Raw genomic sequence first — 15679 nt, forward strand, 5'->3', positions numbered from 1 at the left:
CAGCATACCCACTATAGTGTCAGAAGAAACTCAGGGCATCCTTTTTCCAGTTCAATACTGCAGCACCCATATCATGTGGAATGTACTTGTCAACATGCCATTCATAGGGACAATTTGTTCAGTGATTGTCTGGGAGTTATTATGTCCCATTCAGGATGATCTGTTATTGGCCACTACTTGAGACAGTCTAAACTAGTTACATCTCAGAATGTACAAGGGGCATTGACATTGCCACATTAGATTGTCTAGAATCCTGGTTGGGGCAGTCTGCTAGTATATTTGGCTACCACTTCACAAAATCTTTACCAGTTATATTTCAGATTGTACGGGTGATGTTGGCATTGCCACATTGTTATAGAGATGACAAGGAATTATCTCAAGCTGCATAGTCTTTACTAGGCTCAGTGATGACAAAAGAAGACTTTTCCTTCTGAGTAACAATAAAACAAGTGTTTTGCTTATTACCACTTTAGATTTGTTCTCTACCATCAACATCTTGGTCTAATGTTCCAGTATCTGTGGGGGGTTCTTCCTCCACCATTAATACTGGCCGCCATGTATAGCCTATCGTGTGCTGAAAAGTGGCGTTAAACCCCACAACAACAACAACCAGTATCTGTGGGGGCCCTGAGTGGCCGAGTGGTCTTAAGCGCTCACCATTCCGGATCACTGCCATCTCACCTCTGTCTGTGTGGGTTTGAGTCCAAGGCTCGGCTAGCATGGGTACGTGGGAAAGCCTGCCAGTAGCTTCTTGTGGGTCGGTGGTTCTTCCCTTGAGTTTCCAGGGTTCTTCCTCCACCAGTTATACTGGCTGCCATGTATAGCCTATCTTGTGCTGAAAAATGGCATTAAACCCTAGAACAACAACAACATCAACCAGTATCTGTTGTCATGGTAATCAAGAAATACAAACTTGTTTAATGTTACCAAAATCAGGTAGAGTCCTTATCTTAATAGGGCATTCTACTAGACCTGGAGTAGACAGGTACAAAGCATTCATAGGAATGATGCCCACATCAGTAAGCACCTCTAATATTGTCCTGCATAGTGCAGGTAGTAACAGGTTATGTTGATCACAAATCTCTTAACCCATTCTGGCACAGTAGCTTCTTATGAGTTGGTGGTTTTTCACTACGTATTCCTGGATTCTTCCTTCACCAGTTATAGTCTATTGTATGCTGAAAAATGGTATTAATCCCTTAACAAAAAGTACCCATTATTGTGACACAAAGAACCCAGCTTACTCAGTGGCTAGTTTAATGCTACAGTACCTAGGTGATGGGGACTCTTCTCAGGTGAGCAAAGCAAAGAGAAGAGAAGGGGGTAATTTCTATCACATTTTTTTCTCCATGCCATCAGATATAGGTTGTTTATGTCGATACCAAATCTGATTAGTTTTAGATATGCCCAGAATGTCTGATTACAGTGATCTAATATCTACATACCTACATCTCTGTGCACTCAGAAGAAACACGATGGTTCAATGCCACCCTGTGGCAGCTTAGTGCTTTTATGCCCATTTGCTATTACGAACCATGGGCAGCCTATGGCCAGGATTGGTCCATGTATATTATGCATCCCTGTTGGCCTATTACTTTATGGATCGATCTCGGTTTGATGACATAACCGACCAATGTCAGATGGATATATGACTCTCGGTCACAACATATTTTCGCTACTGGCTATGGCAGTGTTTCAGTCCATGATGCCCAGATCGTAAATGACACAGTTACTGATAAGTATTAAAAATTTGGCTCTGAAAAAAGAAATGTTGGCTCTGTTTCAACAAAAAGGATTTTTTCCATCTGATGTGGATCACACACAGCACCACAGGTTCTGATATATCCTTTTCATATGTCTAAGGTGACAGGGATCCAATGTCCTCTACCTTTTCCCAGCATCATGATACAGTCTTCAACATCACAAACAAAGGGTCTTTACCCAATATAGGACCTATTCCAGTTTGTGGCCAGTATTTTACCCTATCTAAGTGCCAATTATTTTGGAGCTGGTTTCAGTTCATGCAAGAATTCATATCAGCCAGAGAATTCTTTCTGAACAGAGTAAGTCTCCCACAGGAACATGCATTTAAATAATTTCAACAGGGGCATCAGTTGTTATGAAGTACAGTCTCTCAGCCAGAGAATTCCTTTGCCTTCTGCATATACTTAATGTTGCAGTGGATCTCATTGTCATGGGTCACCTAGTTAGGAGAGTATAGTCTGAAACTTTGCCTATTGGAACAAACAATACCAGTCTCTATTCACATCAGGTCCCATCTCAGAAAATGGGAGAACCTCACTTGGCCTATGTCTGATGTTTCCTTGCAGGTATGACCCCTAACGATAAAAGTTTGTGTAGATGCAAGCACAGCAGGCTGGGCTGCACATCTCCTTCCATCATTCCAGGAGGCCTGTGGAGAGTGGCCACATGGGATCGTCTATTTCATATCAATATCCTTGGGAGGAAATCCATATTGAAAGTGTATCATTGATGGCAGGAGAAGCTACATAGGAAGGGCATTCTCTTTCTTTCAGATGACTGTACTTGATGAACTATCTTGGCAAGGGGGATCCCCAGACCTCTGCAGTTTTGTTTGGGTGTTTCTCGGGTTGTGTAAAAAATGACAAGTCAGTGTACAAGTTCATCATATTTCTGGCAGACGAAATGTATTAGTGAACTCACTGCCACAAAAAGAATCAACTAATAATAACAGTGGTTGCTTCATATGTTGGTTTTCAGTCACATATGTACAACCCTCAAAAATCCCACTCGCAAGCTTGCTATTTATGAGTGGAAAAAAAGTCATTTGTTGACCGTTGTCGTCGTCTTTCCCCCTGCCCCCCCCCCCCCCCATTGTTGGCATTCTTGGCTAGCGAGTTGTCATAACAAATTGTGAGTTCATCATGGCTACAGTTTTTGAGGGTTGCATATGTACTCACTGGGATTTACTGTTAGTGGATCTTTTTGCAACAGGATGGAATGCATAATTCAACCTTCGTCTCGCCTTTCGCAAATCTGAAGGCTAGTCAGTGCTCTTTTCATAGGTTGGGACTGCTTGGATGTATACATATACCGTCCAACACCTTGGATTTCAAAGGTGCTACAAAAAGCAAGAGAATCAGAGTGTTGCATAATCCTGTATGTTTCCCTCTAGTGGGAAATAATCATGGATAAGCAGCCTGAAGGGTCTTGCAGCAGAAACCCCAATGAAAATTGAGATATTTTCTCATCTGCACTTCACCCAAATACAGCTGATGAGCTTACACATCTGAATCATATTAAGTAATTTCTTGAGAACAAACAGTGGAGAAAATTATTAGAGTAGAGTATAAAGGCCCACCACTTTGAAAGCATATGATGGGAAGTAGTGAATTTTATCACAATTGTGTGAGCATGAACACATTTCTTAACTTTGGCCTAAATAGTCCAAACAGCTAACTTTTACTTTGGTTCTTTGAAGAAAAACAATTGGCTCCAATCATGGTAAAAGGCTACTGTCTCAGTCTCTGATGTGCTGTGTCGTCATTGAAGAGAGGATATAGATCCAGTCTGTTGCTGAAGTTTGATTGCACACAGCTAAAGATGCTGGCTTAGTGCCCAAAGTAGAATCTATCATAAGTGCTGACCTGGCTCAATAAGGCATCGTTTGATTTCATTGGTTTAACTCTCACATAAGACCTGCTTCATAATCGTATTAGCTGCTGCTAGTGAAACACATGCTTTGTTGGTTGACCCAGTTACAGTTCTGACAGGATGGGTCTGTGTCACTCATGATGGTCTCTGCTTTCATTGCTATAAACAGGCTTTTTAGCTTAGACCCTTCAATGCAAGGTCATCTACAGGACCCAGTGAGAGCTTTGAAGTGGTACCCGAACACAACCGAGGTAGTGTGAAGAGGACAGTATTTCAGTGCATGCTTTTTCATCTAGGATATTTTTACTGAATTAATCCAAAAATCAAATGAACTTGTTGAGCATTTAAGCTTGTAAGGACACAGTATGACAAATTCCTATTGATTTGCAAGAAGGAAAATTTTTCCTTTTATGCTAACTGTGTCGTTAGCATACAAAGTCTTTGTTGCAGCTGGGTTCTCAACTTAGCAGCTGCTGGATATCTTAGAGGATCAGAGAAAATCTCTCTGGGTTAACATGATGCATCTCCCTCCACCTCTTACCTATTTTCTTAAGGTATTATGGTTGGGTAACATATTGGAAGAAGAAACCAACTTTTGTAGTAAAATGTTTCTTTGATAATACTTACTTGATCTTATTACAGATACACACTCCCAGCCTCTTCAAAGTTACATCCTACTAGAAGAGTGAGCATTCCACTTAAGTAGTAACTTAGGGATATATGGAAATACAGTTGAACCCGGTTATGTCGCCGGCCTAGGGGTTTGCCAAAAAGCGTCGAGATAACCGATGATCACGATAAACGAAAACCAATATGGCGGCAATATATTAACATGTGCTTGAAATTTCTTTATGTACATGATGTGCGTTAATAAATGAGAATGTACATGCACGTGTTTTTGGAGGTTTTTTTACACAACAGCGTTGCCGCGATTTGTTTGATGAAGCGATCGGCATGCTATAAAAATGTACATACATGTTTGCTAACAACAAAAGGCATATGTGCACCAACTAACAGCAGAGATTTACCAGTATACAATACAAACCACCGTCGATTCTCGATACAAACCTTTATTATATTCTCCAACATTGCAAACACAAAGATCGCTCACAAAATCACAAAAAATGTGCGGGGTGTAGTTCGTTTTTACAAAAAGCTAACCAGTGTCAAAATTAAATTCGCAAGTCATTTCACTCTGACACAGCTCTGAAAAGTATCGTACACGCAGTTACTATCAAAAGACCGTGTTCTTGCAAAATAGGATCTCCATTCCCACAAAAGAAACTTACACAAGTCAACACCTGGCAATATTGGACCGTATATATTACTGTAGTCAACACCCAATGTAGGGATTCTTTCACTCCTGTATTTTGAGAAATAAATAATTATTTTTAATTATGCAAAACTTGTTTATTTGTTGTTTGCTATTTCTTCTTGCGGAGTTTAAGTCTCTGTAACCGTAACTTTTATCTGTTCTATTCGCGTCTTCAGAAGTCGGCCAGTTGTAGGTATAGTACGGTAGCATGATTGACTGTCACAGCATACAGTACTCGGCCCAGATGTCAGCATAAGCAGATTATGATGTAACAATGCACTGCTAAGATGGGGTTGTCGATACAAACAAAGCAATTGGTCATGGGGATCGAGATAACCGACGTTAAGTGGCATATTTGGCCTTCTTTTGTGCTCGAGATATTAGGGTTCGGCGACATAAAAGAATCGACATAACCGATGAGAAAATGCTAAGACAAAGAGAGAATTTGGCGGTTCCACTTCAAAAATGTCGACTTAATAGGGTTGGCGAGTTAACCGAGGTCGAGATAAGTGGGTTCGACTGTAGCACCAATCCATATATCAAGGGGATAAAACTCTGACTGCAACATATGCGACTGGACAAGCTTTTGGTCCTTTAGCTAAAAACTGTTGCTGGGATGGCTGTACTTGTGAGGTAGTGGAATTATGATCAGGAAATTATTATCAAAGAAACATATTTTACTCAAAATTTGGGTTTCTTTCAGGGTACCCATTCTTGTGGATTTTGTTGTTGTAGTAAATTACCAATTTAATGACACAGTTAATAGTAACCAGCACATGACAATGCTAGGACTCCTTTACAAATTAACAAATTAAAGTCATGAAAAAATGTTATCCTTACCCATGAAAACAAATGAATTTATATTAACTTAGGAAGGATGTAGTATTGAAATAGCATTTTCTCGTGAAACGAGATATGTAAATAACTTTCTGATTCAAAAGAATTTCTCTTAATACAAAAATTATTTTTATGTTAATACTTGTGGTATTAATGTGCAATAGTAGTATGTGTATTTTGGGTGATTTTAAATGTATATTCGTATAATTGTTTTATGGAACTGATATATAGATGTCCTCTCTTTACGAGCAACCTATAGAAATGAAGAAATTTGGCTGCAAAGTGAAGTGGCAGCTTATGATGTGTGTTCATGTGTAATGTTGCACAAGTCCTACACCATGTGGGGAAAGAGGGTGGGGGAGCTGAGGGGCTTGACAACACATTTATATTTTATAATTCTAAATTTAAAAAAAATTTGTAGTTTCATGTTTTCCAGATGTTGTGCAACCCCTGCATTGCTCATGATAGAGACATTACATTTTAAGTATGAAAATATGATTTTTGAAATGTAACCAGCAATGTCCACAAGGTCTGTCCTAACTCCCGAGGGGCATAGAGTGAGGAATGTGGGTAGAACAATGTACATTGGGCCCATGCATTTTATCGTGATATTATAATTTGAAGGGCAGTGTTTTACTAAATATTTCATACTGGTTTTCTTTTATACATTTTTAATTTTCCTCTTTTTTTTTTTGTTCCTTCCACAAGGTTGCTAAAAGTAAAATTTTCCGAAGAGAAGGTGCTGATATACATAGTGATGTTACTATAAGTCTTACACAGGCTGTTCTGGGAGGAACTATAAAAATACCTGGAATTTATGAAAATATTTTACTAAATGTAAGTATATTGTTATGTATATTTAACTTATATTTATACTTGACCTTTGTCTGTAATTGAGGATAGAGATTTTGTGTGTATCTGATTTTTGTCCTGTTGGTAAGTTATAAACAAGTTGTTTTCTGATATCTGAGTTCAAAGTCTGGCCTTTTTACAAACTTAGAATGTTTTGGAAGTGAACTTGTGACTCACATTTTATTGTGTTATTATTTTATTTATAAGTTTTTATATAAGATAATGGTAGACAAAATTATTCAAATTTTAAGTTTGGTCTGTGGAATCATTTACTTCTGTATTTAGATATAATTTTGAGAGAAATCATTTATTTAATTTATTTATAGGAATTACAAAGTGCTTATTCACTTTTTGGACTTAAACACTATTTCAGGATTATTGTAAATTTATTCAAAGATTTTCTGGATTATATCATTGTGATATATCAAGACTGTCATACATCCCACCTATTCAAGACTGCTGGCGCATCAGCACATTCAGTATTGGATTTCATTTGGAACGCTATACTTTTGGACTTGTGATAGAACATTTAGGATTATTTGGGGTTTAATTCACAATACTTAATAATTCCTCCTAATTTTCACTTTGTAAGTTAGGGAAATAAGTTTGTGTTGATTTTTTTTAAAAAAAAACTTGTTAGTTTTGCTTCTTTTCTGTTACTAAGTTGAAGACCATTGAGTTGTAATGACGTATCCTTACAGGCTTTGTTTTTATTAAAACTACAATTTTCAAAATAAAGGCAGGGAATTTTAGTATACTGACAGTTGTGTGTTTCAAGACAACAAGTGTAAAACACCTTCTGATACATGATCTCTTACATAAATATATAATTATAGACAAGGTTTGTAACTAGTAGCCATACTTCTTGACAACCATTTCTTAATTGGTTTTTTAAATATACTTTTTAGTAATCTTCTTGTCATTTTAATGTGGAGAAATTATCCCAAACCCAGGATATAATTTGAGATGGGTATGCTGGTACACATGTGGAGAAATTACACCAAACCCAGGATATAATTTGAGATGGGTTTGCTGGTACACATGTGGAGAAATTACACCAAACCCAGGATATAATTTGAGATGGGTTTGCTGGTACACATGTGGAGAAATTACCCCAAACCCAGGATATAATTTGAGATGGGGTTTGCTGGTACACATGTGGAGAAATTACCCCAAACCCAGGATATAATTTGAGATGGGTTTGCTGGTTCACATGTGGAGAAATTACACCAAACCCAGGATATAATTTGAGATGGGTTTGTTGGTACACATGTGGAGAAATTGCCCCAAACCCAGGATATAATTTGAGATGGGTTTGCTGGTACATATGTGGATAAATTACCCCAAACCCAGGATATAATTTGAGATGGATTTGCTGGTACACATGTAGTTATGAGCCAGATAATGTCAGAATTGTTTGATCTTGTTTGTTGCTTTGGCCATAACCTATTTTGTTCTACCATGACCACAGTTTTATTGATATATTGTTATGTTAAATTGTACATGACAGCAGATATTCTGTAAGTATTAAATTGTCCCCAGTATGTTGCTAACTTACATTTGAATGAAGAATTCCTAGCATCTTTTTGCATTTTTCTCTAATTTTTGTATGTAGTAATTAATTTCAATCAAAACTTCACTTGTAGAATACTCAGGAGTGCTTGTCAGAATCAAGATTCCTGATTAGTCAAAAGTGTTGGAAGGTTATTGCTTTAATGGAGATCGCCTGGCTGTTGTCTCAACATTTTGTTTCTCTGAATAGGTTACAGTGGCATGCAATGTGTGAAACTTTGTTGAAATCTGCGAGACTGTTAATGCTTCTTTTGATTGCAAGTTAACACCATTTTTTGGGTGAAAAGTAACTACATACTTGTAGAAATATCTGCTTGTGTCATCACTTTGCTGTGACAGTGTATCAATAGAGTTGTAGTCTTAAAAATTCTGGTGACCTCTGGCAAGAATAATGCCATCTGAGGAGGCAAATATCACAATTTTGATATTTTTTGGCTCTTAACATAGCACGGGTCTAACTCATCAAGAAGTGTCAGTCTGCTTTGGTGACCTAAGTGGTTAAAGCATCTGCCTCAGATGCGGGAGGTTGTGGGTTCGAACTCCGGCCGAGTCATGCCAAAGACTTATAAAAATGGTACTTGCAGCTTCCTTGCTTGGTGCTCAGCGTTAAGAGGTTGGTGGTGGGCCTGGTGTCACGATAATGTGACTGGGTGGCACATGATGCCACATGTCTGCAGCAAGATGCCCCAGTACTAGACATCACTATAAACTGCCGCACTGCAGATGTTGTAGTGATGTGATTTAATTTTTTTCAAGCTACATTAAAAATCCAAATTAAGCACATGCACACTCAAGAAGTGTCATAGATCATTGAGAAAGTTTCTCTACAGTTAAATAATGCTTAGATTACCCACAAGTGTCACTGCAAAAGCAAATTCATTTAGAAATTTGGGGCTGCATGTGAAAATGCAATTTCTCAATTTAGTATACAAACCTTGTGTCTACTTATATATTTAAATTAGGAGCCTTACTTGAGAAGTTTGTAGAACTGATACCAATATTTTCAAGATTTGGGCACATTTTATTATCAAGTTTATGTTGAGGTACCTGAATGGAAAGAAAAGCCAGCTTCCTTTGCAACATGTTCTGGACAAACAATAAGTAGGATGTTGTTTCTAGTTGATTTCTGTTGGTTTGTTGCTTTAGAGCACGGAAGCACAAGTAGCTTATTTAGTACTGAGGTGATTGGAATAAAGTGCCTTACCCATGGATGCAAAACAGTAGGTTCATCCTAGTGTTAGGATTCGAACTCGTAATCTTTCAGATGTGATTCTACCATACTAACCTCTGAACCATCCTGGCTTCAGATAACAAGTAGTCAAAATAGGCAAAAGTAATTGATAAGTGATTCATGCTGTATGTTAAACAATATTGAACTTGGGTGATTGTTAATGGAATCAAATGCACACAGGTTTGTTGTCATGGTGCATGGCTGTATCAGCTTGGTCCAGGGATAATTAAGTAGTGAAGTTTTCCATTTCATAGTCAGGTTTTACCCGATCAGGATGAGAGGATGAGTTGTTTTCCTGACCCATGCTTATGGATTCATGTCTAGTTTGCATGTTTATATTTTTTTTGTAGATCCCAGCGGGCTCCCAATCACATGACAGGATGCGTTTAGCAGGAAAAGGAATAAGTAGAGTAAATAGCTATGGCTATGGAGATCATTATGTCCATTTAAAAATAAAAATCCCTTTGTAAGTATTATGTATCTAGGTTTGTATACGTTTTTGTTAACATCTTTCATGTTGATGTTGCATTATTAAAATGCATTTTCTTAAAACTTGCTGTAGTCCATTTCAAATTGATAAGAAACTTTAGAACTTGCTTTGGATAGGCTTTGAAAAATAGCATTTATGGTCTTTGTTTTGTTTATGGAATTTTTCTGTTTTAGTGTGCTAAATTGTGCTCTGAAGCTGTTTGTAAGACATTATAGTACTGAATGTTATTGAGCATAATCTGTCATTGATCCATACTAGTTTGCTTTGATGCTTATTGACAGATGATAATAATTCCATTATTAACCTAACAGCCAGGCACAGAGGATGCATGGAAAGCCATCTCAAAATTAATTTTTTTATCCATTTTATCAATTCATAAGTTGTTCCGATTGCATGGAAGTTTTCTAATCAGTCTCAGATTTCTCATAGCCCTGTCCTATCCATTTATGTCTTCCATGGAACTATCAAGATAAATTTATCATTTAAGGTAGCACTTTTCTGCACAGTTGAAATGATGTGTCATTACATTGTCACTTTTTTACCATAATTGGAGAGATTTTGTAGGTAGAATGATGTGGTTATAACTTACGTCTCTTATTAAATTATGAAAAAGTTAATTTCGTGTAAAATTTAAATGATCACAATAGCAATCGTTTGAAAGAAAATTATAAACAAAAACTTAACGAGACTTTTGGAAAGTTTTAGTGACTTATTACCTCCCATAAATCAGCCTCACAATTTGTCATGGAAAACCCATGTGATCTCAGTAATTATGTCATACTGAAATAGTCCACTCATCAATGTATCCATTTCTTCATATTTTAAAAATTCATCCAATTTGCACTATTTCTTGTGTCACTTAAATGATTACTTGTGCTGGCAATATCATTTCAATCTGTGATATTCTTGGCTAAAATTCACAGATTACAGTTGAAAAAGTGAGTGAAATACCATCCATTTGAAGCTCAGTCACAAGCAAATTATTACTTTATGGCAGTTCATGGACCGTTGATTGCTGTGAACAACCTAAATTCTGATCACTCAACACCCTCTGTTCTGTATTTTCCCACCAATTCACACTTTTCTTATTCAAAATGCAAAATCACTTCAAACAAACTGTACTGTCCTGCATGGATTGATTATCAGTTATTAAAATTATTACCAGATGCACATGGTGAGGTTGTACAGTGTCTGAAATTCAGTTTTCCATATTTGGTTGCAGTGTCTCTGCAGTTAAAAGCATTTCAAATGCCTATGATATAGTGCCTTTGTTGTAAGACAGTACAGTGCCATTAATGAATCATTATTCCTTACAAGTTATTTATGACATATTTTTTTCAAAAATAATTTAAAGGGTCTATTCAACCTGATGTATGGAGGAAAAAAAAACTTCCTTCATAAAATTTGAAAATCACCCCATTTCTAGCATGTGGAAACTAATAAGTTGCCTCACTTGTGTTGGTGGTCATGAGCACAAAAAAAATCCAAGAGAAATCACTGAATTATTTTAATTTAAAAGTTTTTAATATGAAATCCCTCGAAAAAGCACTGAATTATTATAACTTAAAAGTTTTTAGTATGAATGTCCTGGAGAAATCACTGAATTATTATAACCAATCAGTGATGAGTTTACAAAAACAGTGGTACAGAAATGGATGGTTGCAAATGGAAGTGACCATATTCAATTATTCAATGGATTTTCCAATTGTAAGGTAGGTACTAGAAGGAGGTTCTGCAAATGGGAAACAAAATGTCAGTCATTTGAAGTTACTCTAGAAGTTTTAATTCTGTTGAGTGGACAAGGTTTTTATTTTGCTCTAATCACATGTGGTTTGTTCTGATTGTCACAGCTGACTAATTTGCCCAATCTAAATGGAAAGCTGATGGAGTTTGCTTTTGTATACAGCAAAACCATCATGTGACCAGTCTTGATTTCTGTATCTAGTTTAAATGTAATGAAGTGGGTTGTTTACCATATGGGGAACTTGTTTTTTATTTAGGGTTTGTCTGGGTTCATCATTAGTTGACAGTAGTCATACGGAAGTTAAAATTTAATGTTTCTGTTGAAGCACTGCAAATTCAGGTGACCAGTCCAGCAGTCATTTTATGTTGCCTGTGCTAGTTGGGCATATGAATTGTCATCCCCTGATTTTACACTTCAGTACTGTCTAATTTGCATATATGCATGATAGATGACTGTGTAATAAATTAATATGATATAGACACTTTACGGGTTAAGGTCCAATATTGCTCCTGCTTTGGCCTATAATTCAGTCTGTATTCAGTTCTTTCTAGCAGATTTTTCAATATACTCTCTTTGGTCTGCATGTTTTTGTCAAGGAGTACTTGTAAAAAAATACTTAGCATTTGTTGGGCGACTTCCTGTGTGCCATATGCTGAAAGCTGGACTCAAACCTGACATCACGGTGCTTCAAAAAGATGTTACCTTTTTGCTATCCTGATTGGCAGAGTTCAGTGTACATTTCAGACACATTGGGACAGGTTATGTTACCTTTGTGCTATCCTGATTGGCAGACCTCAGTGTACATTTCAGACCTAGTGGGACAGGTTATGTTACCTTTGTGCTATCCTGATTGACAGGTTATGAACATGACTCATATTTTACTATTGCAGGAGATTAACACCTGAGCAAAAAGCTCTGATACTTCAGTTTGCAGAGCTGGAGAAAAATGTGGATGGTACTGTCAGTGGAGTAGTGGAGACCAAATCAGGTCAGTTGATTACTTGCACACAATAACAATAGTCAGAGGCTTGGTTTTTTTTTTGTTGTCTTGTGTTAATTAGGGTGGTGAGACATTATCACTTTTACAACAGAGATCATGGCAGCAGGTATGGCATTATGAACATTGTTAGTGGTGTGTTAAGGGTTTGCATAGCATATGGGGAGGGGTCAAAATCTATACATGGATGCAGGTATGAAACGGGTTTCTGCTAAGCAATGTGATTTTTTTGTTTGTTTAATTTATAGCACACTTTAAAATCCTGCACACATGTACAATAGGTACTTTGTGTTTCTCATTTGTTTCCTGCACTGTTTTACTTATTTCGAAATTATTTAAATAAACTAAAAATTATTCATTTTAAAAGAGCAGAAAAAGGTCATTCCTGTTTTATGAATCATGATGAATTACTTGTGATGCACGAAAGAGAATGTTTTATTTAAAGACGGGGGGGGTAAAAAAATGATTGGGTCAGTGTTTGGGCTATAGACAGCAATGTAATTTCCATCTTTTGTGACAAAAAAATGTTTTCATTTTGAATGTTTCTTTGTTCTAGAAGGCTTCAGGTCTGTCATTAACAGTATATTCATGGTTTGAAATGAAGAAGCAATATAATATAGAAATATAGAACCCTGTGATTATTTAAAAGAAGCCATTGTAAGAAGATCATTGGGGCAAGGGAAATGACTGAGATGAATTGTTTCCAACGCGATCCAGATCTGAAAGTTACTGTGGCCTTATGATTAAGATAACTTGCATAAATCACATTGGATTGAACTGGTCAGTTATCACATTGGATTGAACTGGTCAGTTATAAACTGGAACCCAACCAAGTAGGATTTAAGTGCCCTTCTCAAGGACACTTCGAGGCCCAGACTGGCCTGAGCAAGGTACACGTGATTATTAGCGGATTCTTTACTCCCTTAACTATCACAGAGCCCTCTACCAAATAGCATTTATTCCAACATAGCACGTAGTTTTCTTCTGTGGGAGGACTGTTTTGACAGATGTGATACATGTGTAAAAAGTATGTAAAATTACTCCTCTCTTGTAGGTGGAAGAGCAAAAGATGAGGGAGAGAAACTTACTGGGGAAACTATTTCTGATGCTCCGGAGGAAGAGTCAGAATCTTTCTTAAATAAACTCAAACGCAAGATATTTGGTTGACACAGGAGCCTTCTAGAACCATCATTAGGTCAGACTGCATTTTACTTGTTCAGGTTTTATTTTCAAAGTTAAAGAGTCTAAAACAAGTGATGATAAGCTTGTAGTTTAATTTTCATGTACAGTCAGATTTGTTTTAAATGACCACAGAGAGATTAGGTTGATATTGTTATTATAAACAGTGGTCCTGTTGGAAGGTACCTAGCTATTAATCGATTTGATTTGCTGTTTAATAGGTACTAATTAACTTGACCTTCATGTGTATGGTAAATATATTAAACAAGCTGAATATTTTAAAAAAGATTGTTACATTCATTAGTGAGCAAAGGAATTTTTTTTATAGAAATTTGACTAAAGATTGAAATACAAATGAAAAGTCTTTTTAACATATGCAAAAAATTAGCTATTTTCATTTAAAATGTTTGTATACAGTGCAGTGCAGTGGTGTCACATACAGCCTGGTAGAGGCCTTTTTGTTTTAGTGTTGTATTACATTGTGTCTTCAATATCCTGCTACCTATGCACAAGTAGGATGATGGCAAGAATTTTAAGTTTCACATGAATATAGTTTTGTGCTGTATGCACATGTATTACAGTAAAAAGTACCATATATACATGTATTACAGTAAGAAGTACCATATATACATGTATTACAGTAAGAAGTACCATATATACATGTATTACAGCAAGTACCATATATACATGTATTACAGCAAGAAGTACCATATATTCATTACAGTAAGAAGTACCATATATACATGTATTACAGTAGGAAGTACCATATATACATGTATTACAGTAAGAAGTACCATATATACATGTATTACAGCAAGAAGTACCATATATTCATTACAGTAAGAAGTACCATATATACATGTATTACAGCAAGAAGTACCATATATACATGTATTACAGCAAGAAGTACCATATATTCATTACAGTAAGAAGTACCATATATACATGTATTACAGTAAGAAGTACCATATATACATGTATTACAGCAAGAAGTACCATATATTCATTACAGTAAGAAGTACCATATATACATGTATTACAGTAAGAAGTACCATATATACATGTATTACAGCAAGAAGTACCATATATTCATTACAGTAAGAAGTACCATATATACATGTATTACAGTAAGAAGTACCATATATACATGTATTACAGCAAGAAGTACCATATATGTATTACGGTAAGAAGTACCATAATTACATGTATTACAGTAAGAAGTACCATATATACATGTATTACAGCAAGAAGTACCATATATGTATTACAGTAAGAAGTACCATATATACATGTATTACAGCAAGAAGTACCATATATTCATTACAGTAAGAAGTACCATATATACATGTATTACAGTAAGAAGTACCATATATACATGCATAAAAGTTAGATCCAATTATAAACTGAATAGATCCATAACTGCCACTGCAAAATGCACCAGCAGATGTTGGTCTCTGCAGTTTGTTAGGATTAATTAGTAGAACAAATGATATAGACCCAGATGAGCCAGCAGATTGAGGTCTGTGTTGCTTGCAGTTGGACCCAGCTTACAGCAAGTATATATGGTATGTTATTGATACATGTGTAATGTGGTGACAATCTTGTAAAACTTCTTATCACAGCTGCAGATTTGATGGTCATATGAACATTATCAGCATGGAGTTTTCAGTGTATGATTTACTTTAAATGAAAAAGTTGCCCATCTGACAGCCAGTATGGCAACCATTGGAGCCATCTTGACAATCTTTTATCATTACTTGTCCCAAATGGAAAGTTGTATCTAGATGGGGCTTTTGGCAGAAGACAACGATGTCTAGTTCAGCCTA

At 36.4% G+C, this 15679-nt stretch overlaps 1 protein-coding gene across 2 annotated transcripts in view; it reads left to right on the forward strand.

Annotated features, from left to right (window-relative positions):
• LOC149796972 (dnaJ homolog l(2)tid, mitochondrial-like) overlaps window positions 1-15679 on the forward strand; it is a 69772-nt gene that overhangs the window by 45807 nt on the left and 8286 nt on the right. Inside the window, exons 9-12 of one of the 2 annotated variants that reach the window (XM_089961658.1) lie at window positions 6497-6625; window positions 9794-9909; window positions 12568-12665; window positions 13729-13869. In XM_089961658.1, coding sequence (XP_089817784.1) covers window positions 6497-6625; window positions 9794-9909; window positions 12568-12665; window positions 13729-13841 — 456 coding nt within the window. In that variant the 3' untranslated portion in view covers window positions 13842-13869. The remainder of the gene's footprint in view (window positions 1-6496; window positions 6626-9793; window positions 9910-12567; window positions 12666-13728; window positions 13870-15679) is intronic. The other variant, XM_089961659.1, reaches the window with a different exon arrangement.

Source organism: Sinohyriopsis cumingii, chromosome 6 (assembly GCF_028554795.1).
Source record: "Sinohyriopsis cumingii isolate HCF-2022 chromosome 6, ASM2855479v2, whole genome shotgun sequence".
NCBI classification, from domain to species: domain Eukaryota; kingdom Metazoa; phylum Mollusca; class Bivalvia; order Unionida; family Unionidae; genus Sinohyriopsis; species Sinohyriopsis cumingii.